General features: G+C 36.5%; 1 protein-coding gene across 2 annotated transcripts in view; it reads right to left on the reverse strand.

The window, feature by feature from the left end:
- Window positions 1-3,282: 3,282 nt before the first annotated feature.
- The window catches only part of LOC114461247 (zinc finger and SCAN domain-containing protein 21-like), a 28,564-nt gene continuing 6,607 nt past the window's right edge, over window positions 3,283-25,239 (reverse strand). Inside the window, exons 3-7 of one of the 2 annotated variants that reach the window (XM_028443214.1) lie at window positions 18,977-19,138; window positions 16,405-16,471; window positions 5,763-5,862; window positions 4,270-4,393; window positions 3,283-4,097 (exon numbers count right to left, since the gene is read on the reverse strand). In XM_028443214.1, the coding sequence (XP_028299015.1) occupies window positions 3,453-4,097; window positions 4,270-4,393; window positions 5,763-5,862; window positions 16,405-16,471; window positions 18,977-19,138 (1,098 nt within the window). In that variant the 3' untranslated portion in view covers window positions 3,283-3,452. Of the gene's footprint in view, window positions 4,098-4,269; window positions 4,394-5,762; window positions 5,863-9,214; window positions 10,314-16,404; window positions 16,472-18,976; window positions 19,139-25,239 lie in introns of those variants that run through there. The other variant, XM_028443206.1, reaches the window with a different exon arrangement.

The following is a 25,239-nucleotide window of genomic DNA, read 5'->3' on the forward strand; positions in this document are numbered from 1 at the left end:
CAATAAAAAAAACAAAAACTTTTTAATAAAAAAAAAATATCACTTCAACCAAAAAACATTTTTCAAAAAAGAAAAGTGATCATATGCAATTTTGATTGAATAAAAACAAATCTACCTTCATATAATAACTCCTTTATGGGGGTTTTTTCTCCTTAAATAATAAAAAAATAATGATATTACATAAATAAATAAATAAAGTAAGCAAAGAGGTCCAGAGTTTCACTCCCAGGATGGAAACGTTTTTTGATTTCAACCCTATGAAAAGGCTTGCCAGGCAGCGCACAATGTCATAACTTGTTTGTCTGTTAGTTTTTATTCAAATTCACTGGTTCAATGAACACCAAGTGTCCAACTAGGGGCGTGAGGAACAATTTTGACACCCGAATCGCATTTGGTGTGAACGCAGCTGTATGGAAGCCTCCTAAAGTTTTGGTGAGAGTGGGACTCCCCAAGTGTTTTTTTTATTGAGATTGCCTTTATTTGTTTCTTGGTAAGATTCTCTTACAAGCATTACTCCCTTCTGTTTTACAGGTGTAGTAAGACCAATGGGGTCATAGAGTCCAGCAATCTGGTTTAGCAGTATCTGACGGGTCAAGGGGTTTGGAGTGTCACTTTTGACTTCCTCTTCACACAAATCCAGTCCTATCCTCATCTTTCCTCTCTTTTTGGAGAAATTCATAGACGTCGTCACACAAAGTTGTTTCTGGTTTGTAACAGACTCCTTGAGCTTTACTTTCCTCGTCTCGCATCTGGTTGGGTAACACCAGATTTTCAGACTGGTTGTAGTTTCAGCTGTGGCTCCAGGCCTCCCACTTTGACCCGTTGTTCAAACTTATTCTCATGAATTCTTGACTACTATTCCAAACGATCCTTACAGGGGTAGTGGTCGAGTGAGGGTTTTCAGCTACCAAGTGGCTGATGTACCACCTCGGTCCCTTCCAACTGTTGATCTCCTCTGTTAATTTACTGGCAGCTCCTCTCGAGACCATCTCATGGATTTGCTCTCTGAATGCAGCCTTCCACTCCGGCTCTTTCTCGAGGCGTCTTTCCGTGTTTCGAAAGGTTGCTTCCACTGCATGTCTGTTAGTGTTGCAGGGTCCTCCTTCCAATGGTAAGCAGCATCCCAGTGAGGGATTTTGCTGTGTTTGTCGGCTTGGACATAGGTGAGGCACTCTAATCTTTTCCATTTGTAGTTCCTCTCCTAGGGTCATTTCTTTGCCTCAGGATGAGATCCACCTATGGTTTTCCCCAGGGGTCCATTTCAGAGGACGGGGTCTCCTACCATTCTTATTGGCTGTGAGACCAGGTGAGATTTCTTGTGGCTAGTCAATAGTCGATCTTCTCAGGGCGTACTAAGTTTTGAAGTGCTACTTCTGGGAAGATTTTTTTCAGTTGCTGTGGCGTGGCTGAATGGTTCACCTTTGCAATGTTTTCCAAGCCGTAACAGATGAGCTTATGCTCCACCACCAAGCCTTTGGAACTTCGTACTCATAATCTTAGAGAATATCTTTTGGTGGCAACAGCTTTCTCCATATCTCTGACACCTTGGATGACCAACTTAACGTTCTTGCCACTGAGTTTGAGACGCTCCGCAGCTTCATTGGAGATATAATTGGTATCTGAGGTAAGATCGATGAATGTACCAACTCGATTGCCAGAGTTTGTTGTTACTTCTAGCAGCATCATTATGACTGGGTGCTCTTTTGGCTGACAACCAGAGTTAGCGCACATTGTTGTCGAGACCTTGGGGCCGACTGGGCTGGAAGCTGCTGACAGGGGGATGCTAGTCTGTAGAGTACTTTTGGTAAGGTTCAGGCCGAGCACTGACAGCAGCTGCTTGCTCAGGGGTTTCAACATGCTCTTGGTTCTGGTCTTGTTCTACTTTGATGAGTGACTTCATCCACTTCATATCTTCTGTTATGTGTTGGAGTTCTTGTAGTGCTACGTCACAGGCAGTCGGGCGCTTTTGTCTTTGTGCAGCTTCTCTTTGTATTTAGACCGGTCCCAGTCTTACCATGTCCACTGATCCCACAGCTCCTCTTGGTGGTCCTTTAGCTTTCTAGCACGGTCTCTGAACTCAGTTACCTTGGTTCTAGGAATGAAGTCTTTCCACTCATTCAATCCTCTTTCAAGCTGGTGGACCTTCCGTTCTAGTTTATTTATTAATTCATCTGCTGATGGGCGGCTGCTTCGGCTTGGTCCATGGCTCTCTAGTAAGGGTGGTTATTTCTTCTTCTGTGAACCTGGTCCAGAAGTTTCTCAGGACAATTTGTTTAATCTCATCAGTCTTTTCAGCTTCTTCACTCAACCCCAGCATCTCTGACTTTGGAATGCTCAATATTAAAATTTTCCCACTCACTTTTCATCTCACGTTCTTCCAATGCGTTAACTCTGGAAGTGAGATGGTCGGCACAGACTGAGCCGCTGAACACTTCTGCTTTAGCCTCTTCAGCTTCTCTTCTGTTGTAGCCATCATGTTATCTTTTCTGGCATCTATCAAATTTATAAGTTTTCTTCTGCCAATGGGCTCTTGTAGTCCTCTATTTGGCTTTCACTTGTTTATTCGTCAGCTAGTAGATTAACAGATGAGCATACAGCCTTATTGGTGGGCTGTTAGCTTCAGTCAGAAGTTAAGCAGTCTTTAATGACTATTCAGGTCATCTGTCTTCCTTGCTCCTAGATTCCCTTGGAACTGGGTCTTGGTTTATGACTGTTCGGATCTTTGATTTCAGGCGTCTGAAAAGGCCTGCCTGGCAGCACACAGTCATAACTCATGTTTATCTTTGTTAGTTTTGATTCAAACTTCATTGACCACAGGTCATAAATTTGAAACAGAATAAATGCATTATTACAACACACCCATTAAACACCTATTACCAGTGTTATAAGGTTGCTTTAGCTGTTTCTACATACCAATGAGCTGACGACGGTCCAAAGTAACTAGTGAAGCACCCGTAGTCCTAGAGATTAAAGATTAAATCGGGGCTTTCGCCTTTAATTGGCCATGTAATGTTGTTACATACATGGAATTTGTCCTCTGCATTTAACCCATCCCTGAGGAGCAGTGGGCAGCCATTTTTGCGGCGCAGAGATAGACTTTCATGGTGAAAAATCCAAATGAAAATGTAACAATAAGAGGATGTTTGGGTATTTAAACCAAAATAAACTATGTGTAAAATCAAGTGGACTGCAGAATCAGGTGCACATTTGTTTTTGTAAAATCATTGCAAAACATTTATTAGGGAAAACCAAAAGGAACATTTTTAAAGCTGTAAGAGAAAGTTCAACTGTGTTTCTAAACACTTGGGTTCAACATCCCAACTGTAAACAGTTGAAATGAAATCCTCATTGTGTTTGAATCAAACCAAGGAGCTCCAGTAGTTAGAGTTTAGAGCATTTAGTTAAAGATTAAAGATGATCATTGGATGGTTTAAATAACCAAAGGTTAAAGTTCAGCAGTAATAGACAGCAGAGCTCTGCAGATCATCTGTGTGAGGATCTTCTTCCTGTTCCATCAGCTGATCTAATGTGACTTTATTTAATGAGAACACATGGTCTCCCTCACTGAGACTCTCTGTCATCAGGTAGAACCTCAACATTCCTCCTCTATGGCTGTCGTACAGCTCTCCAACAGTCACGCCGTCCATCAGTGGCGTCTCCTGGAAGTCGACGATGTCGTGACAGAACTGGTCCCACGTTCCTTTACTGGACGCCATGTTGGGGAAGAACAGGTTCTGAGCGTGAGCCAGGATGTCCGTCTTAGTGGCAGCTTTAGAAAGATCCAGACGCATGGTTCCTCCTCCTCTGCGCTTTCTCACCTGCTTCTTCTCATGAATCCAGCCCAGTTCGATCTTTCTGGTCATCTTTGACGCACATGTGTTGTTTAATAAGTGAAATCTTCTCTGATCAGACGGCTTCATCATCATCATGTAATCATTGTTATCCCTGTAGCTCGCTTTGGGCCACTTCCTTTTCAGCTTCTGAAGTAAAGACGGTCTTTGATCACTTCTTTCTCCCATATAAAGACTCATCTTAGCAATGTTAGCGCTGTTAGCTGTGCTAACGTTATCCACTCCTCCATTGATCAAATGATCAATCTGAAAAAAGTGACAGAAAATGATATCAGCACATGATCGACTCACATTCTCTACATGTTTTACAGAGAAGCCATAGAAGGAACATCTAAAAAAAACAACAAAAATTCAATGACAAAATGAGAACTTTTTAATTTAAACTAAATATTCCAGAGGAAAACCCATTGTGTCTTACGTGGTTCTGGTGCATTTGTAAAGTTCCTCCTTCAGGAGTTCCACTGCTATGAGAAAACACCCACACATTGTCGTTTTGGACGAGCGACCTTTCAGCACAAGCAGTAACATTTGGATCAGTTGAACTACAGAAACAATCAGAAAAAAATACAAACTAAAATCAATCATTGATGTAAATGTTATGGATTGTTTTTGTCTGACCCAAGGCAAAGACAATGTATTTGTATAGAGCGTTTAATATACAAGGCAATTCAAATATACAGGTGAGGGAGTGCTGTTGTGCTGAAATATCAGCACTGGTCGTAGGCACGAGAACAAATCACTAGTAACATAAAAAATATAAAAACCATTACATCAGAAAACATTTATTTTTTAAAACATAAAATTAATTATGTACAAATTTATCATGTTCTACATTTCCTTAAAAATACTATGTTGTGTTTCCATCACGAGAAGCTGTACCTCACAGAGAATGAACAAGAAAAAAAACGCCCCAAAAAAAGAAAATGTAGAACATGAGAAATTTGTTCAGAAATAATCGTTTTCAAAAATAAATGTTTTTCTGATGGTTTTTATTTTTGTGTAGTTGTATATTGTAATAATTAGGGCCCACTAAAACATGTTTTACAATCCCTGGTATTGATGATCTCGTCCACAACAACAGAACAACTTTATCCACAGATCTTCTGTAGCTCTGATGAGATGTTTAAACGCTCTGAGCAGGTGAAGCTGATTAATGCTGACTCATGTTTTCATAGAGCGATGCAGCGCTACATGAGAAACAGACTGAGTTTCACAGACACAGTAAAGTTAAACAAACACTGGTGGCTCGGATTTATGAGTCAGGGATGATTTTTGCCAGTTAAGATGGTGTTTAAGGGGGCGGGCAGTGCATCTAATGAGTGGTCCCCATAAAAAAACCTCCTTTTCCTCACGGTGACGGTGTTTCATGCTGATTCTATCCATTTCAGCGTTTAACTGTTTCCATAGGTCTATTCCGTGATTCGTCTGTGATTCTGTGGATTTTGTAGGGCCCTAAATAATGATGTATGGTTGTTACAAAATCACACAGCACACCCGACATGTCCACCAGATAGGATGTATAGCAGATATTTTTCTATATTCTGAGAGTAGGCGGAGCTTATTACAAAACCACATTTACCTTTCCTATGTGATGGACTTCCTGATATATTGGAAAATGAACAGGGAAGAATAATAAGGACACACCCCCTCACTACATTGTTCATATTTCAAAAAAATCTCATCAGATCAAACTCAACATTTACAGTGTAAATATTGATTAATTAAAGAACAATTGGTAAATAATTCAGAATTTTTTTAGACTTATTCCCATCATTCAGATTTTATCTGCCCAAAACTATCTGTAAGAGTTTCCCTAAAACATGCAAATAAACAGCAGAACTCAGTATTTAATCAGTGACTCAGCACATAATCGGTGACTCAGCATGTAATCAGTGATTTAAAGTAACTCACCACACTTTGGGGCCCACTGCTGTATTTCGGGGACCACGGGGACGGTCGGTGTGAGCGGCTCCTGATTGTAACGTGGAATCCTCCGGACGAGACGGGACTTCTGAGACGAGTTCAAGTCATCTCATTAATTTAGGACCTTTTTTTTAGTTTGCACAGATTTCACTTCCATATATGATCATATACATTGACTATCACACTGTAGAGCAGGAACAATCAATAAATGAGCACACAGCATGAGTCTGAAAGCATTCTACCTCCCTCCTACTGCACATGTAATAAGACCTGAACTATATAAAATACTCATGAAGACCAGGGGAAATGATATGGAAAAAGTGCTTTAGTTTCCTCCCGTGTATCACCACTGGGTTTTAGATAGAGCTCTGAAATGTAAAGAGACTAAAAAAACGAGCAAGCATTGAATTTAAAACCACTATAACGTTGTTCCTGCTACTTATTTAAACCCCTTGGCTTTTTAGGGGGTCTGTCCAGTGATGTGCCGTCAGGGTAGGCAAGGTAGGCAGTGCCTACCCAAAGGTGAATTGATATTTTGATTATTTGTTTTAATTATAATATATTATAAATTAGTTATTTTTCCAATTCCAACAGCCTACAGTACCAACAGTATAATTGAATTGATCCAGCATGGCTGCTGCTACGTTCTACAGCTAGTGGGCGGGGTAACACTACAGTCAGGATGACAGCGCTAGAGACGATAAAAAAGCTTTTAAAAGATGGAGACCAACACCTGAGCTACCAGACCTTCAGCAAAGGTAAGATCAGAACATTGTTTTGTTCTTTCTACAGTGAATGGAACAAAAGGAAGGATTGACTTTGTGGATGCTCCTCACTGAGGATGTTCTGAGTTGTTGTTGTTGTCATTTTCTCCATGTTTCTGTGTTTCCAACACAAACAACAGATGTGTTGCCGTGTCATGAGATATATGTTGTTGGGAGAGTGTGGAGGCTATAATAAATAATTGTTAATGTTTCTTTAATGGTGTTTATGATGTTGATTTTGTTAGATGATAAATACTTGTTCATGTGGATCTTGTTGGGTTTTTTCTTTCTTATTACGAATTTTATATTCATTTATTTATAGCACATTGAAATTACTTTGCTATACAAATTAAGTTGAATTGAATTACGAAGCTCGCTAACGTGTTACGGCGAAAAATCACCATGGTAACTTAAGCTGGACAATTAACCTGGTCGGGAGCAGGTTTTGCTCTCGCTGGGATCTGAGCGAGTGTTAAAGTCCCGCCTCCTGACCAATGAGATCTCTTAGAAAACAAGCTGTCCAATGAAAGATCTGACGTTGACAGGAGAGAGAATATTTAGACCCTACCTCTACCAACCCTACCCACGTGTCTTATCTCGTGTTCTTTGACTGTGTCCTGCTTACATTTATGTTTACAGAGGCAGATTTTTTTCCTGGTTTTACTCTGTCTTCTCTGTTTAGGGAACCAGTCTCAAACTGGTCATTTTCCCCTCACCTCTCCTCCTGTTGTTTATCTCTTTTTCACCCAAATGGCTGCTCTGGTGTGTTGATGTGTATCTGTCGCTGCAACTACCAAGATAAATTCCTCGTATTGTTCTAAACTGTACCTGGTAAATAAGGCATTCTGATTCTGATCCTTTCATTTACCAATGACATCTTTTAGGAAATATAGATTTATATCTGATGGACTGATCTACAGTCAGCTGATGAAGCCTGTGTCTTCATATGCACGGAGAGGTGAAGTCATATAAGAATGAATTAATATATGATTTCACTCGTCCGCGCATATGATCGAGACATAGGCTTCATCAGCCTCACATTATTTATGATATTAATCCATTAGATGGGATATCCCATCTAATGGATTAATATCATAAATAATCTCACACTTTTACACATGAACAGTATCAGCAGCTTCATGTCTGGGTTCTTTCATTCCTGTCTTTTCTGTAACAACAGTTATTTTTGGTCTGATTTATGGATTTAATTATTCATCATTTTAAACTTCAGCAACCTGGTCAGTACCAAGTTATGAAGTAGATCAGATCTGAGCGAGTACAAAAGCTCCGCCTCCTGCTGTGCGCTGCACTAACACTGTTGCTCTTCACTGTCATCATGGATTTATATTCATTATATTTATTTAAGATCATAAACTGTTCCTCCTGTGAACACGCTCGCTCTGACAGGTTCTCCATTGATTGGTAAGATGCTGCAAACTCCACCCCTTTTATGTGCACACGCGTACTATAAAAATTCCCCTGGTCTAATGAATTTATTCAGGAGTATGTACTGTAGTCCAATTGGAAATATCCTTAAAGACATCAAATATTATTTAATAACATCTTCCTGGTTGGAATTTGGAATACACTACTAGAACAGGGGTTCTCAACCTTAGGGTCAGGACCCCATTTGGGGTGGCAAAACACTGGGAGGGGGTCGTCAGATTCCTTCAAGAAACATAAGGTTTCTTGAACAATTTAAGCCAACAAACTCACCATATTTTAACCTATTTTCATCACTTTTTCATGCCATATTTTTGCTCCTTTTAATGTATTTTTGCTACATTTCTCCCATTTCTGACACTTCATCATATTTTAATGACTTTTCTACACATTTTTTCCACTTTCCAGACATGTTCAGCACTTATAAACCCTTTCCACCACTTTTACACCTAATGTCACATATGTTGACCCATTATTGTCACTTTTAACCTCTTTTCACCAGATTTCATGATTATTTTTTACAAATTTAACCACATTCACCATTTTTCATGCCCATTATTTGCCAGTTTAAACTAATTGTTCCAATATTGACACTTTAAACCCTTTTGACCACTTTTTTTCTGTATGTCTTTTTCCACTCAAATTAGCAAATTTTAACCAATTTCTGTGTTTTTTTTAAAATTCCATTTCACCATTTTTGGTCTCTTTGAACCATTTTATTAGTGATTAAAACCAGGATTTCCATCTTTAAGATGACTATAATAATAATAATAAATGTTCCTGGATAACAGTGAATATTATTCAGATGAATAAATAAATGTGGTTATCACAGATTCATAGAACAATGGACCATCATTTTACTGACTTTATGGATGGACCCCAAAAATCTCTCTCCTTTATTCCCCCTTATAGATGGTCCTGTCTCCACATGACTGTTCTTCAATGTTCATGTCTGTGTTCAACCACCTTCAGCTACAGTGGGGGTCCCCACTCTCTGGAACCTTTATTTTTGGAGGGTCTCCGCTCTCTGGGACCTTTATTTTGGGGGTCGGGGGCTGAAAAGGTTGAGAACCACTGCTTTAGACCATCATCCATCTTTTTAACTGCACATGCACTAATTAAACAACTACATGGATGATTTAACATTTCATGTAATTTCAATCTAACAAGAGGCTAGCAGCGCATGCTAGCAGCACATGCTAGCAGCGTGTGCAAGCTTTGTGAGTGTCTCACTGTCGGCCTTTGCTGAGAAACTGACGATCTAGACCAAAATCATCTCCAACAAGTGTCTCCAGTTCTACTAAGTCCATCTACACAATCCCTGGAGGGTTTCCGTGCTGTGTGCTCTGATAGGCTGCCTGGGCAGACAAGTCCCTCCCCTCATCCTCCTTCAGGTCGGCGGCGTGCTGCACCGTGTGGTGCCTGCTCAGGTTGCTTTGGAAGGAGAAGCTTTTGCCACACTTGTAGCAGTGAAACTTCTTCTCCCCGGTGTGGACCGTCTGGTGGGCCTTAAGGTTGGCGGAGTTGGCAAACTGTTTCCCACAGTGAGGGCAGGGGAACGGTCGCTCCCCCGTGTGAACCCTCAGGTGCAGCTTAAGGCTGGCTGAGTTGGTGAACTGCTTACAGCAAAATGGGCAGGGGAAGGGCCTCTCCCCCGTGTGGACCCTCTGGTGTCGTTTGAGGCTGCTGGACTGGCTGAAGTTCTTCCCGCACTGGGTGCAGTGGAACGGTTTCTCCCCGGTGTGGATGCGCTCGTGGGTGAGCAGCTCAGAGAGGTGCGTGAAGCGGCGAGGGCAGAAGGTGCAGGCGAAGCGAAGGCTTGGTTCTGACCTCATCTCTAGGTGGTGACTGCTGGACGCCTGCTGGGGGACGTCCAGGACTGCACCGCTGTCCAACACCTGGTTTCTAGACCATGAAGGTAGAACTTGACACTGGGAGAAGTCGGGGTTGTTTCCAACAGGAGCTGCATCTCCATCACCATGTGCTGCGTTACTTTTCAGCTTCACGTCTCTAGTAGTCTCTCGAACTTGTTCACTGAGTGTTGGCTGGTACGGGGACGTCAGCCTGAAAACAAGCTTCTCTTCATCAGACTCATCGTCCCCTCGGCCCCCCTCAGACGGGGGGTGGGACAGGATGGCTAGGAGGTTTGGGTTGCTCTGAGGCTTTGTGGAGACGGGAAAGAAAGCAGGAGTCACAACTCTTTGGTTTCGGTTCTGGGACGAGTTTTCAGCTCGGAACGTGGAGCACGCCGGTTTCTCCACATCGTTTTCGCTCTTCTTCTTCCACTCCTGCTGCTGCTTTGGGGGACACACGTTCATCTTTGAAGCGTCGTCTGGTACACAAACAAAAGAAATCAGAGCAAAGCGTGAAGTACAGAACCTCTGGAACAGATGTGGACTGGGGGCACAACGAGGTTGTACGTGAAAGTTAACTGTTTAATGCTGTAACACGCAACAACGCTTTTGTGTAACAGAACTAATGTGACATCCTTTTATCAGCAGTCTTGCTTTAGACATTGTTTCTGAGCTAACTAATAGATGACTTTTAGTGAACATCTGAATCATTTAACACAGCCTGAGCTTGTGTCTTCTAACTGTTTCCCATTCTCTCCTCTCTGCAGCTTTGGGCCACCTCACTCTTGGTCTGTGTCCTTTGATATTTTTCTCCCTAGGAAGTATCTGCTCTTTGATATCTTCCTTTGATGTTCTCTGGCTGGGTGGAGTCCTCCACCGGCATTTCTGTGGTTGTGCCAACCTCTTCAGTGACATGTGTGCTGATGTTCTGGGAACTGTGGTTTTGTTTCCAAATCGAGAATGTGGTCAAGATGAGCTTGAAGACCAACAAACTCTCTAAGAACATTTGTTCAGTCATAGCTGACCACCTCCTCCTGGTTTTCAATGCGCTGGCAGCAGTTCATTTTTGCAGTTTCATCAGTTTTCATTACCGATGATGAATGAAAAGGTTCCTTGATTGTGTGTGAAGATGACCCCAACTACAGAAGAGGTTAAAGCTGGTTCTGTTTGAGGGGGTCAAAGGGCAACAGTCAAAATATTTCAGAGAAACTTTGAGATGTTTGTTTATATAAATTGATCTTAATGCAGATGGTTCACCTAAAACAGGGGTCTCAAACACACGGCCTGCAGGATGATAGTTTGTACCCCACACTGATATAAAAGTTTAATGTTCGTACGGCCTGCAAGTTTTCTGTGAATAGCACTTTGTGAAAGTCCCTTTAATGCGTACGCTGGAGCAGAACAAACCTACCAATCACAGTGGGGTAGGTGGCTCCTAGGGGCAGTCCTACGGCCGGTCTTGATGCAAGAGAGGACCTTTATGTCTGTCACTAGATGTGTTTCCATTACATTTTTTATCAAATTAAGATTAATATTTCTAAAGTTTACACAAAGTCTAATGTGTATTTGAAGGTGTTTCCATTGAAAGGTGTTTTGGGGGAGGAGCCCGGTAACTCTGGTGAAATCTCATCCTGTGAGACTCTGTAGGAAGATGTACGCTTAGAACCTCCTTAGAACATTCTGTATTTATAGGTTGTTTCACGTCTAATGTGGCACTAATCATAATTAAGTCTAAAAATCAATAATCATTATTAAGTCTAATTCTAAGAAATATCTGGGTCTCCTCTTCTGTCCACACGCACAGCGTCATGTTTTGTCACAGAGAAGTGGTCATGTGACCAGGTACGTCACGTCCTGCTTTTGCAACACATTTCAATATTGAAACGTCTGAAAAACCTCCTCATGAGAGTGTAAAAACGTTTTTAGAGATACGAGTGTTTTTTCAGAGTTAGGGTGTTTCCATTGCACTATTTAGATTTAGGGTAATGGAAACGCAGCTACTGACTGCGGCAGCACGCAACACACAACTGGTGCACACACGTGACACGTCGCATATTCAAAAGCTGAAAGTTTGACTAACTCTGTGACACGGTGCCAAACACATGGACAGACGCCGCCAGTGCCACGCCTTATGGATGTGTGATGAAAGTCCCAGTCCAGTGTGTGCGTTATGAATCTATTTTCATATTTAAGGTGTTGCTTTCAAGGAGCCTGAAATTTCTATAATCAAACTGATTTGTAAAATGGTACACAGAGATTTTGGAGACGTAGGGAGATGGTGATGAGCTGTTGACGGCGTCCCGTGAACCTACCACTGTCCCCAAAACGGGTCAGGCCAGGCGCTTGACACCAGAATTGAGAGCCCGTCGGTGGGCTCGCCCCCCCAGGTTAGTAAAAAATGAACGAGTGGTGGTATTTGATCGGCTTTGTCTGATTTATTTATCCTGATGCACAGTGGGCTGTGATCTATAATAAGTAGTGATCAGGTGAGCTCAGCACAGTTTGATCAATCAGAATATTTTTGGCACAGCACATCTTGAGATTCCTGGCACTCACACACATTTAGTACAGATTCTGCACAAATATTTTAAAGTTTTTAATTACAGGATAATCGGTATTGGAAAAAACTCAACGAGGCCCAGCCTCACCCAGAATGTGCCTCCAGTGCCCCCCAGGTAAATCCAAGTTTAAGACCCCTGACCTAAAAGCACCAACAATGTTCTTTAAATATCTTTCCTGTCTAAGTTCTCTGCAAATAAACTGTTCCTACAGGTCTATAAAGACTATAGTCACTAAACCACATCTTCAAATCAATCTTTTCAACGCCAACAAAAATCTCACATTCCAAAGTAAGACAATCCAAACAGTTGAGTCAGCATTTAAATGACATTTTATTGGCTTTATGTGGACAGCAGCCCCTTGTAGAGCAACATTTTGTCCTGTGGTCTAGACCAATGATTCCCAACCAGGGGTACGACTTGACAAAACAGTCAAGTGGTACACAGGACTAAACAAGTCAGGAACCTCTGGTCTAGATCAGTGGTTCTCAATTTTTCCAAGCTGTGACCCCCAAAATAAAGGTCCCAAAGAGCGGGGACCCTCCAAAATAAAGGTCCCAAAGAGCGGGGACCCTCCAAAATAAAGGTCCCAAAGAGCAGGGACCCTCCAAAATAAAGGTCCCAGAGAGCAGGGACCCCCACTGTAGCTAAAGGTGGTTGAACACAGACATGAACATTGAAGAACAGTCATGTGGAGACAGGACCATCTATAAGGGGGAATAAAGGAGAGATTTTTGGGGTCCATCCATAAAGTCAGTAAAATGATGGTCCATTGTTCTATGAATCTGTGATAACCACATTTATTTATTCATCTGAATAATATCCACTGTTATCCAGGAATGTTTATTATTATTATTATTATAGTCATCTTAAAGATGGAAATCCTAGTTTTAATCACTAATTAAATGATTCAAAGTGACCAAAAATGGTGGAAAAAGTGGTGAAATGGGATTTAAAAAAAAAACCCAGAAATTGGTTAAAATTTGCAAATTGTGGGTATGGAATTTAAAAATGTAGAGACAATTAGTTTGAACTGGCAAAATATGAGCAGTATAAACCTTGAATGTGGTTAAATTGGCAAAAATACATGTAAAATATGGTGAAAAGAGGTTAAAAGTGACAATAATAGGTCAATATATGCAACATTAGGTGGGAAAAGTGGTGGAAATGGTTAATAAATGCTGAAAATGTCTAAAAGGCATTAAAATGTGATGTAGAAGTGTCTGGAATTTTAGTATTATCTGTGCCATAGTATATAGTCATCTTAAAGTGATCCTCCACTGTTTATACAAATGTTTCCTAAAACCTTTGAAATGTCCTTATTAATAGATCTATGTCTAACATAACACATTATATTGCACAATATTTGTTTTATTAACTTTTAAAAATGAACTAATTTACCCTGTGCACCTTTCAGTCTATTGACTGTTATCCAGGAATGTTTATTATTATAGTCATCTTAAAGATGGAAATCCTGGTTTTAATCACTAATAAAATGGTGGAAAAGGAGGTGAAATGAGATTTTAAAAACCACAGAAATTTGATTTCAAATTAGAGTGGATGAGAAAATGGAGAGAAAAAGCAGTAAAAGGGGTTCAAAGTATCAATATTGAAACTATTTGTTTAAACTGGGAAATAATGGGCATGAAAAATGATTGTGGTTAAATTGGCAAAAATGATCATGAAATATGATGAAAAGATGTTAAAAGTGAAAATAATGGGTTTAAATCTTTCACTCCGTTTTATTGCAGCCATTTGCTAAAATCAAAAAAGTTAATTTATTTCTTATTAATGCACACTCAGCACCTCATCTTGACAGATAAAACCAGAAATGTAGATTTTTTTGCAAATGTATTAAAAGAGAAAAAGTGAAACATCACATGGTCATAAGTATTCAGACCCTTTGCTCAGTATTGAGTAGAAACATCTTCTAAGCTCGTACAGCCATGAGTCTTCTTGGGACTGATGCAACACGTTTTTCACACCAGGATTTGGGGATCCTCTGCCATTCTTCTTGTAGATCTTCTCCAGTTCTGTCAGGTTGGATGGTGAACGTTGGTGGACAGACATTTTCAGGTCTCTCCAGAGATGCTCAGTAGGGTTTAGGTCAGGACTCTGGTTGGACCAGTCAACAATGGTCACAGAGTTGTTCTGAAGCCACTCCTTTGTTATTGTAGCTGTGTGCTTAGGGTCATTGTCTTGTTGGAAGGTGAACCTTCAGCCCAGTCTGAGGACCTGAGATCTCTGGAAGAGGTTTTATTCCAGGATATCTCTGTACTTGGTCCTGTCCCTGCAGCTGAAAAACACCCCCATAGCATGATGCTACCACCACCATGTTTCACTGTTGGGATTGTATTGGGCAGGTGATTAAATTAAATTAATTAGTCATGTATATATGTTGTTACACATATATATTGAAATTTGTCCTCTGCAATTTAACCCATCCCTGGGGAGCAGTCAGCAGCCATTTTACGGCGCCCTAACCACTAGGCCACTCCCCTCAATGACGAGCAGTGCCTGGTTTTCTCCACAAATATCAGTTAGAATTAATGTCAGAAAGTTCAATCTTTGTCTGATCAGAGAATCTTATTTCTCATAGTCTGGGAGTTCTTCATGTGTTTTTTGACAAACTCTATGCAGGCTTTCATGTCTTACTCTGAGGAGAAGCTTCTGTTGGGTCACTCTGCCATAAAGCCCTGACTGGTGGAGGGCTGCAGTGATAGTTGACTTTGTGGAACCTTCTTCTATCTCCCTACTGCATCTCTGGAGCTCAGCCACAGTGATCTTTGGGTTCTTCTTTACCTCTCTCACCAAGGCTCTTCTCCCATGATTGCTCAGTTTGTCTGGACGACCAGGTCTAGGAAGAGTTCTGGTGGTCCCAAACTTCTTCTATTTAAGGATTATGGAGGCCACTGTGCTCTTAGGAACCTTGAGTGCAGCAGAAATTATTTTGTAACTTTGTCCAGATCTGTGTGTTGCTACAATTCTGTCTCTGAGCTCCTTGGGCAGTTCCTTCAACCTCATGATTCTCATTTGCTCTGACATGCACTGTGAGCTGTAAGGTCTTATATAGACAGATGTGGCCTTTCCTAATCAATCAATCAGTTTCATTAAACACAGCTGGACTCCAATGAAGGAGCAGAACCATCTCAAGGAGGATCAGAAGAAATGGACAGTATGTGAGTTAAATATGAGCAAAGGGTCTGAATACTTATGACCAAGTGATATTTCACTTTTTATTTTTTAATAAATTTGCTAAAATTTCTACATTTCTGTTTTTTTCTGTCAAGATGTGGTGCTGAGTGTGCATTAATGAGAAATAAAATGTACTTTTTTGATTTTAGCAAATGGCTGGAATAAAACAAAGAGTGAAAAATGTAAAAGGCTCAGAATACTTTCTGTACCCACTGTATGTGACATTAGGTAGAAAGGGTTTATAAGTGCTTAACATGTCTTGAAGGTAGAAACAATGTGTAGAAAAGACATTGGAATCTGATGTAGAAGTGTCAGAAATGGGAGAAATGTGGCAAAAATACATTAAAAGGAGCAAAAAATATGGCAAGAAAAAGTGATAAAAATATGTTAAAAATTGGCAAGTTCGGTGCAGTTGCAGACAAAGGGTAAAAATAACCAAAAATGGGCTGAAATTGTTCAGAAAAAACCCCAAAGTTGAGAACCCCTGGTCTAGCCAACCAAAGATTTGAGTGTTAGGAGGATAAAAGTTTTAAACACATGTACCGCAGAGTTGTCTGTCTGAGCCAGAAACTGTGAGTTCAAGTCTAAACTTAAGTAGAATGATTGCCATCTTTTTTCATCTTGCTACATTCTGCTTGTTGTTTAAAATTACCCAATTGTGCCAAAAATTGCCTAACCACAACCATATTATTCAAAGCTCGTTTTTGGGACACAAATAAACCCCAAGAATATAGAGAAATATTTGGGTATTTCTTGGATGCTGAAATGTAGCTGAATGTCACTGATGATGATGCGGAGAAATAAAATCAGGTGATACCTTGTACTTTACCAGTCTTTAGATCCGGGCCCTGTGGGGCGCTTGTGTCCAACAAACATCCCTGGTCCTGGAAAGAAGAAGGAAGTGTTCAGCAGGTGGAAATATCATCCAACCTTCTACTGCATCCAACCAGAAAAGACTCACATTTACACCTACACGTGTCCCAGTACGGATCGATACGTGTCATTTAGTTCCAGGGTCACATATGGACCAACACATAATTTGTCAAGTATTTTTCAGGGATAAAAAGGTGAAATCTAAACAATATAGAGCCCTGACAAATCACAAGTGAAATACAGATTTAAGATACTTTAAACTCAACTACGAGCATGTTGCTTAACAATCAATGATTTCCATTTTTTTCAACATGCAAAAGAATCCTCTAGACAATTAAAACATGCCGATAGGCTGAATTTATTATCCATTACTGAAAGATAGTGTGTGCCATTGGTTTTTATTATGTCATAAGAAAAAGGAACAACTCTTGTATTTAGAAAATAAAGCACCGTGATGGTATAAAATGTAAACTAGGCAAGGCGTATTCACAAAGCAAATATGTATTTGGCAATTGAAAAAATAACAACCTAGTTATAGGGAAAAAAGCTGTTTTTGTGTGATGTCATGAACTTTGACATAAATCAATCTTTTTACTGGTAGGTCGTACAACTTTGGTCCAATGAAATAAAATAATCTACTTGAGATGAGCTTTTCATAAATATAAGCATTAAACCTGTATGATAAACATTCGTAGAGATATGGATAATTTTGGTTTTTGACCCGTCACGTGACTTTGACATTGTCCGTATGAGTTGACATACATGTCATTAGTGCTGCGTTAATAGCCTAGGAGGAGTTCCACGACAAATAAGTTGTGGAAGAAAAATAATAAAAACTCCTACAAGAACAATGCATTTGTGCAATTTTCAATTACCAAATACAATTAACAACATTCAGTGACTTCACACAAAGAAAGTCTGCAGACAGCAGCATAACTCAGGCCCAGTCGCTCAGGGGAGAGCAGAAGTACGGAATCTAATATTAAACTGGTTTAAGTATGAGATATGACAGATTTAAAATCAAGAGCCTGAAAAAAACCAACCTACATGAAAATCAATTCAAACATTCACATTACTAATAGAGAGAAAAGTACAGTAGCTCAGACTGTATTGATTATTGATGGGGCGGATACCTAGGACAGGGTTTCTGCAGAAATCAGTCGGCCAAATGTAAATTCATTTAATGCCATTTTAATGGAATACTGTAACATTTTTAATGACATGACCATGAACCCAAGAAAAATTACACTTTATTTTGGTAAAATAATTTTATATGAAAACTGTCAATACAAATATCTCATTGATTTCCCGATGGTAGCGAAGGCCACACAGAGGATGAAAACAGTTATGACCGCAAGGGGGCGACAGTTCACACACTGAGGTTTGGTTGTAGACAATGAAGCAGGGAAGAAAAGCTCTCCTACCAGACCTTTACTCTTTAACAATGTGCTGACACGCTCTGGTGGCTGAAGTTAGAGAGTAAACCCTGAGGATAGAAGGACGTTTGGGTGGGTGGGTGTCCTGTTTTTATTCTCTTATGCTCTTTAAATTTTCCCAGATTTTTAGAGCAACTAAAAACAGCACAAGTTGACATTGTGACTGAAAAAGCTGTTAAATTATCAAAAATCTTCTAAATAATCTATAAATCCGGCTAAATGTTTCATCACAATAGAAAAAATGGGATGTTTACAGGCAGTGAGGCCGTGTGACATCATCAATCACATGATTTCAAGATGGAGGAACACAGGCTCTAAAACTGTAAAGTATGAATATGGTGCAAAAATACTGTGTGTGTGTGTGTGTGTGTGTCTGTGTGTGTGTGTGGTGCGCACTGATTGGTGGGTTAAACCATAGTCCCAGTTAGAGTCTCTTGTCCTGTGGTTAACGTGGTTCTGTCCCAGGTCAGGGGGGGTGAATCAGTGCTTGATCTTCTGGTGTCTCTTCAGGTTGCTGGGGTCAGAGAAGCGTTTGTCGCAGACAGAGCAGCTGAAAGGCCGCTCCCCCGTGTGCACGTTCTGGTGGATGTCCAGGTGACTCTGACACACAAAGCTCTTCCTGCACAGAGCACAGATGAAGGAGCGCTGCCTGTCGTGACGGGAGAGGTGTCTGTTCAGGTCAAATTCCAGGAAGAAGCGTTTGGGGCAGCGGGGGCAGCTGTACGGGCGCTCCAAGACAGCAGCGTGGGGAAATGCATGCTGGGAACTCTCCTGCTGAGGATGATGATGAGGAGGGTTAAATAACTCGTAACCAACGGATCCTAAAGGCTCGTTTGGAGCAGGTTCTGATTGGACGTCTGTGGACTCCAGGTTCACACACTGTATCACTTTCTCTTTCCCAGTGTTGGTCTGACCTGCGTTCACCGTCCCATTACTTATGGCCTCCTTTCCAACAAGGACTATCATAGGAGGTGTGAAGCTCTGATACGCATCGTCACAGATATGACTTTGTGTTTGCTGCTGTGATAAACCAGGGACATCCACATTGATGCAGTCAGTGATGACATCAGATCCACTGACCTCCCATTCCGTGCGCTGTGAGCTCAGCTGGTTGATGGTGCTGGTGGTGGTGTCATCGGGGGCGGGGCCTAGCACTGGAGGGACCTCAGCTCTACTTTCTGTTGCTTCCTCCACCTTGATGATCACCAGCTCTGCCTCGTTCTCCTCTTTGGTCTCTATGGCCTGAAAGAACACATGGACTTAACCACACGCACTCATACTGACACTTTTTTTAACTTTTACTGATTTTTAGAGCAACCCAAAGCTCAACAATGCTTCACCTCATATAAAACTCAACGGACTGAAGGGACGATTGGCGTCATCAACGACGTCATTTCAACATGGCAGTGCACAAGCTCTCAAACGGTAAACTAATCCCATTTTTAAAAGTTAATAAAACAAATATGGTGCAAAATAATGTGTTTAATTAGACATATATCTACTAATAAAAACATTTCAAAGGTTTTAGGACACATTTGTAAAAACAGTATAGGATCCCTTTAAAAACAAACTAACAATGTGTAAATGTGTACGTCTTCAGAAGACCATCTTTTACAAAGCTTCCACCACTTTGCAAGTTGTGATTTATAAAAAAAGAATGTGGCACTGGTGCTCTAACTCTGAACCTGGAAACGTGTAGAGATTCATCTCATACATTTATTGTGTTCACATATCAGAGTTATTGATCCATATAATCATACCTGAGCCTGCTGCGTGTCAGATGTGAACATGGATTTAAATGTTTATATGTATATATCTGAGTGAAAATGAATGCATGTACCGGTACATGGACCGTAACAAACTTGATGCACTGTCTATGTACTGACTCACAGCAGTGTCTGTGTGTCTGTAACAGACTGCAGTGGAAAGCTGTTTGATGCGCTGCACCTTTCACTAACCTATGAAGATGGTAAGCTGTGCACGTGGTCGTGCACGCTCTGTCGTATACCTACAACTTCCTGAAATGCTGAGTTTACCTGTGAAAGTGTGACAATAGCTGGGTTTCCATTACAGATTTTCACAAAATAAAAGTAAAATTTCTAAATGTCAATAAAGTGTAAGTGAACTTTCAACGGGTTTCCACTGAAAGTTGTTTTGGGGGTGGAGCCTGTAACTCTGGTGAAATCTCATCCTGTGAGATTTCTCTGCAGGAAGATGGACGCGTAGAACCTTCTTATAACATTTTGTTCTAATGTGGTACTAATCATTATTAAGTCTAATAATCACTAATCATTATTAAGTCTAATAATCACTAATCATTATTAAGTCTATTAATCACTAATCATTATTAAGTCTAATAATCACTAATCACTATTAAGTCTAATAATCACTAATTATTAAGTCTACTAATCACTATTAAGTCTGATAATCACTAATCACTATTAAGTCTAATAATCACTAATCACTATTAAGTCTAATAATCACTAATCACTATTAAGTCTAATAATCACTAATCACTATTAAGTCTAATAATCACTAATCACTATTAAGTCTAATAATCACTAATCATTATTAAGTCTAATAATCACTAATCACTATTAAGTCTAATAATCACTAATCATTATTAAGTCTGATAATCACTAATCATTATTAAGTCTGATAATCACTAATCATTATTAAGTCTGATAATCACTAATCATTATTAAGTCTAATAATCACTTATTATTATTAAGTCTAATAATCACTAATCATTATTAAGTCTGATAATCACTAATCATTATTAAGTCTAATAATCACTAATCATTATTAAGTCTAATAATCACTTATTATTATTAAGTCTAATAATCACTAATCATTATTAAGTCTGATAATCACTAATCATTATTAAGTCTAATAATCACTAATCATTAGGTCTAATAATCACTTATTATTATTAAGTCTGATAATCACTAATCATTATTAAGTCTGATAATCACTAATCATTATTAAGTCTAATAATCACTAATCATTATTAAGTCTAATAATCACTTATTATTATTAAGTCTAATAATCACTAATCATTATTAAGTCTGATAATCACTAATCATTAGGTCTAATAATCACTTATTATTAAGTCTGATAATCACTAATCATTATTAAGTCTGATAATCACTAATCATTATTAAGTCTGATAATCACTAATCATTATTAAGTCTAATAATCACTAATCATTATTAAGTCTGATAATCACTAATCATTATTAAGTCTAATAATCACTAATTATTATTAAGTCTGATAATCACTAATCATTATTAAGTCTGATAATCACTAATCATTATTAAGTCTAATAATCACTAATTATTATTAAGTCTAATAATCACTAATTATTATTAAGTCTAATAATCACTAATCATTATTAAGTCTGATAATCACTAATTATTATTAAGTCTAATAATCACTAATTATTATTAAGTCTAATAATCACTAATTATTATTAAGTCTGATAATCACTAATTATTATTAAGTCTAATAATCACTAATTATTATTAAGTCTAATAATCACTAATCATTATTAAGTCTAATAATCACGAAAGATTATTAAGTCTAATAATCACTAATCAATATTAAGTCTAATAATCACTAATTATTATTAAGTCTAATAATCACTAATTATTATTAAGTCTAATAATCACTAATCAATATTAAGTCTAATAATCACTAATTATTATTAAGTCTAATAATCACTAATTACTATTAAGTCTGATAATCACTAATCACTATTAAGTCTAATAATCACTAATCATTATTAAGTCTAATAATCACTAATGATTATTAAGTCTAATAATCACTAATTATGATTAAGTCTAATAATCACTAATTATGATTAAGTCTAATAATCACTAATCATTATTAAGTCTGATAATCACTAATCATTAGGTCTAATAATCACTTATTATTATTAAGTCTGATAATCACTAATCATTATTAAGTCTGATAATCACTAATCATTATTAAGTCTGATAATCACTAATCATTATTAAGTCTAATAATCACTAATCATTATTAAGTCTGATAATCACTAATCATTATTAAGTCTAATAATCACTAATCATTATTAAGTCTGATAATCACTAATTATTATTAAGTCTAATAATCACTAATTATTATTAAGTCTAATAATCACTAATTATTATTAAGTCTGATAATCACTAATTATTATTAAGTCTAATAATCACTAATTATTATTAAGTCTAATAATCACTAATTATTATTAAGTCTAATAATCACTAATTATTATTAAGTCTAATAATCACTAATTATTATTAAGTCTGATAATCACTAATCATTATTAAGTCTGATAATCACTAATCATTATTAAGTCTGATAATCACTAATTACTATTAAGTCTGATAATCACTAATCACTATTAAGTCTAATAATCACTAATCATTATTAAGTCTAATAATCACTAATGATTATTAAGTCTAATAATCACTAATTATTATTAAGTCTAATAATCACTAATTACTATTAAGTCTAATAATCACTAATCAATATTAAGTCTAATAATCACTAATTATTATTAAGTCTAATAATCACTAATTATTATTAAGTCTGATAATCACTAATTATTATTAAGTCTGATAATCACTAATTATTATTAAGTCTAATAATCACTAATCATTATTAAGTCTAATAATCACGAAAGATTATTAAGTCTAATAATCACTAATCAATATTAAGTCTAATAATCACTAATTATTATTAAGTCTAATAATCACTAATTATTATTAAGTCTAATAATCACTAATCAATATTAAGTCTAATAATCACTAATTATTATTAAGTCTAATAATCACTAATTACTATTAAGTCTAATAATCACTAATTATTATTAAGTCTAATAATCACTAATCATTATTAAGTCTAATAATCACTAATCACTATTAAGTCTAATAATCACTAATTATGATTAAGTCTAATAATCACTAATTATTATTAAGTCTAATAATCACTAATCATTATTAAGTCTGATAATCACTAATCATTATTAAGTCTGATAATCACTAATTATTATTAAGTCTGATAATCACTAATCACTATTAAGTCTAATAATCACTAATCATTATTAAGTCTAATAATCACTAATCATTATTAAGTCTAATAATCACTAATGATTATTAAGTCTAATAATCACTAATCAATATTAAGTCTAATAATCACTAATTATTTTTAAGTCTAATAATCACTAATCACTATTAAGTCTAATAATCACTAATCACTATTAAGTCTAATAATCACTAATCATTATTAAGTCTAATAATCACTAATCACTATTAAGTCTAATAATCACTAATCATTATTAAGTCTGATAATCACTAATCATTATTAAGTCTGATAATCACTAATCATTATTAAGTCTGATAATCACTAATCATTATTAAGTCTAATAATCACTTATTATTATTAAGTCTAATAATCACTAATCATTATTAAGTCTGATAATCACTAATCATTATTAAGTCTAATAATCACTAATCATTATTAAGTCTAATAATCACTTATTATTATTAAGTCTAATAATCACTAATCATTATTAAGTCTGATAATCACTAATCATTATTAAGTCTAATAATCACTAATCATTAGGTCTAATAATCACTTATTATTATTAAGTCTGATAATCACTAATCATTATTAAGTCTGATAATCACTAATCATTATTAAGTCTAATAATCACTAATCATTATTAAGTCTAATAATCACTTATTATTATTAAGTCTAATAATCACTAATCATTATTAAGTCTGATAATCACTAATCATTAGGTCTAATAATCACTTATTATTAAGTCTGATAATCACTAATCATTATTAAGTCTGATAATCACTAATCATTATTAAGTCTGATAATCACTAATCATTATTAAGTCTAATAATCACTAATCATTATTAAGTCTGATAATCACTAATCATTATTAAGTCTAATAATCACTAATTATTATTAAGTCTGATAATCACTAATCATTATTAAGTCTGATAATCACTAATCATTATTAAGTCTAATAATCACTAATTATTATTAAGTCTAATAATCACTAATTATTATTAAGTCTAATAATCACTAATCATTATTAAGTCTGATAATCACTAATTATTATTAAGTCTAATAATCACTAATTATTATTAAGTCTAATAATCACTAATTATTATTAAGTCTGATAATCACTAATTATTATTAAGTCTAATAATCACTAATTATTATTAAGTCTAATAATCACTAATCATTATTAAGTCTAATAATCACGAAAGATTATTAAGTCTAATAATCACTAATCAATATTAAGTCTAATAATCACTAATTATTATTAAGTCTAATAATCACTAATTATTATTAAGTCTAATAATCACTAATCAATATTAAGTCTAATAATCACTAATTATTATTAAGTCTAATAATCACTAATTACTATTAAGTCTGATAATCACTAATCACTATTAAGTCTAATAATCACTAATCATTATTAAGTCTAATAATCACTAATGATTATTAAGTCTAATAATCACTAATTATGATTAAGTCTAATAATCACTAATTATGATTAAGTCTAATAATCACTAATCATTATTAAGTCTGATAATCACTAATCATTAGGTCTAATAATCACTTATTATTATTAAGTCTGATAATCACTAATCATTATTAAGTCTGATAATCACTAATCATTATTAAGTCTGATAATCACTAATCATTATTAAGTCTAATAATCACTAATCATTATTAAGTCTGATAATCACTAATCATTATTAAGTCTAATAATCACTAATCATTATTAAGTCTGATAATCACTAATTATTATTAAGTCTAATAATCACTAATTATTATTAAGTCTAATAATCACTAATTATTATTAAGTCTGATAATCACTAATTATTATTAAGTCTAATAATCACTAATTATTATTAAGTCTAATAATCACTAATTATTATTAAGTCTAATAATCACTAATTATTATTAAGTCTAATAATCACTAATTATTATTAAGTCTGATAATCACTAATCATTATTAAGTCTGATAATCACTAATCATTATTAAGTCTGATAATCACTAATTACTATTAAGTCTGATAATCACTAATCACTATTAAGTCTAATAATCACTAATCATTATTAAGTCTAATAATCACTAATGATTATTAAGTCTAATAATCACTAATTATTATTAAGTCTAATAATCACTAATTACTATTAAGTCTAATAATCACTAATCAATATTAAGTCTAATAATCACTAATTATTATTAAGTCTAATAATCACTAATTATTATTAAGTCTGATAATCACTAATTATTATTAAGTCTGATA

Source organism: Gouania willdenowi, chromosome 1, assembly GCF_900634775.1.
Source record: "Gouania willdenowi chromosome 1, fGouWil2.1, whole genome shotgun sequence".
Taxonomy (NCBI): domain Eukaryota; kingdom Metazoa; phylum Chordata; class Actinopteri; order Blenniiformes; family Gobiesocidae; genus Gouania; species Gouania willdenowi.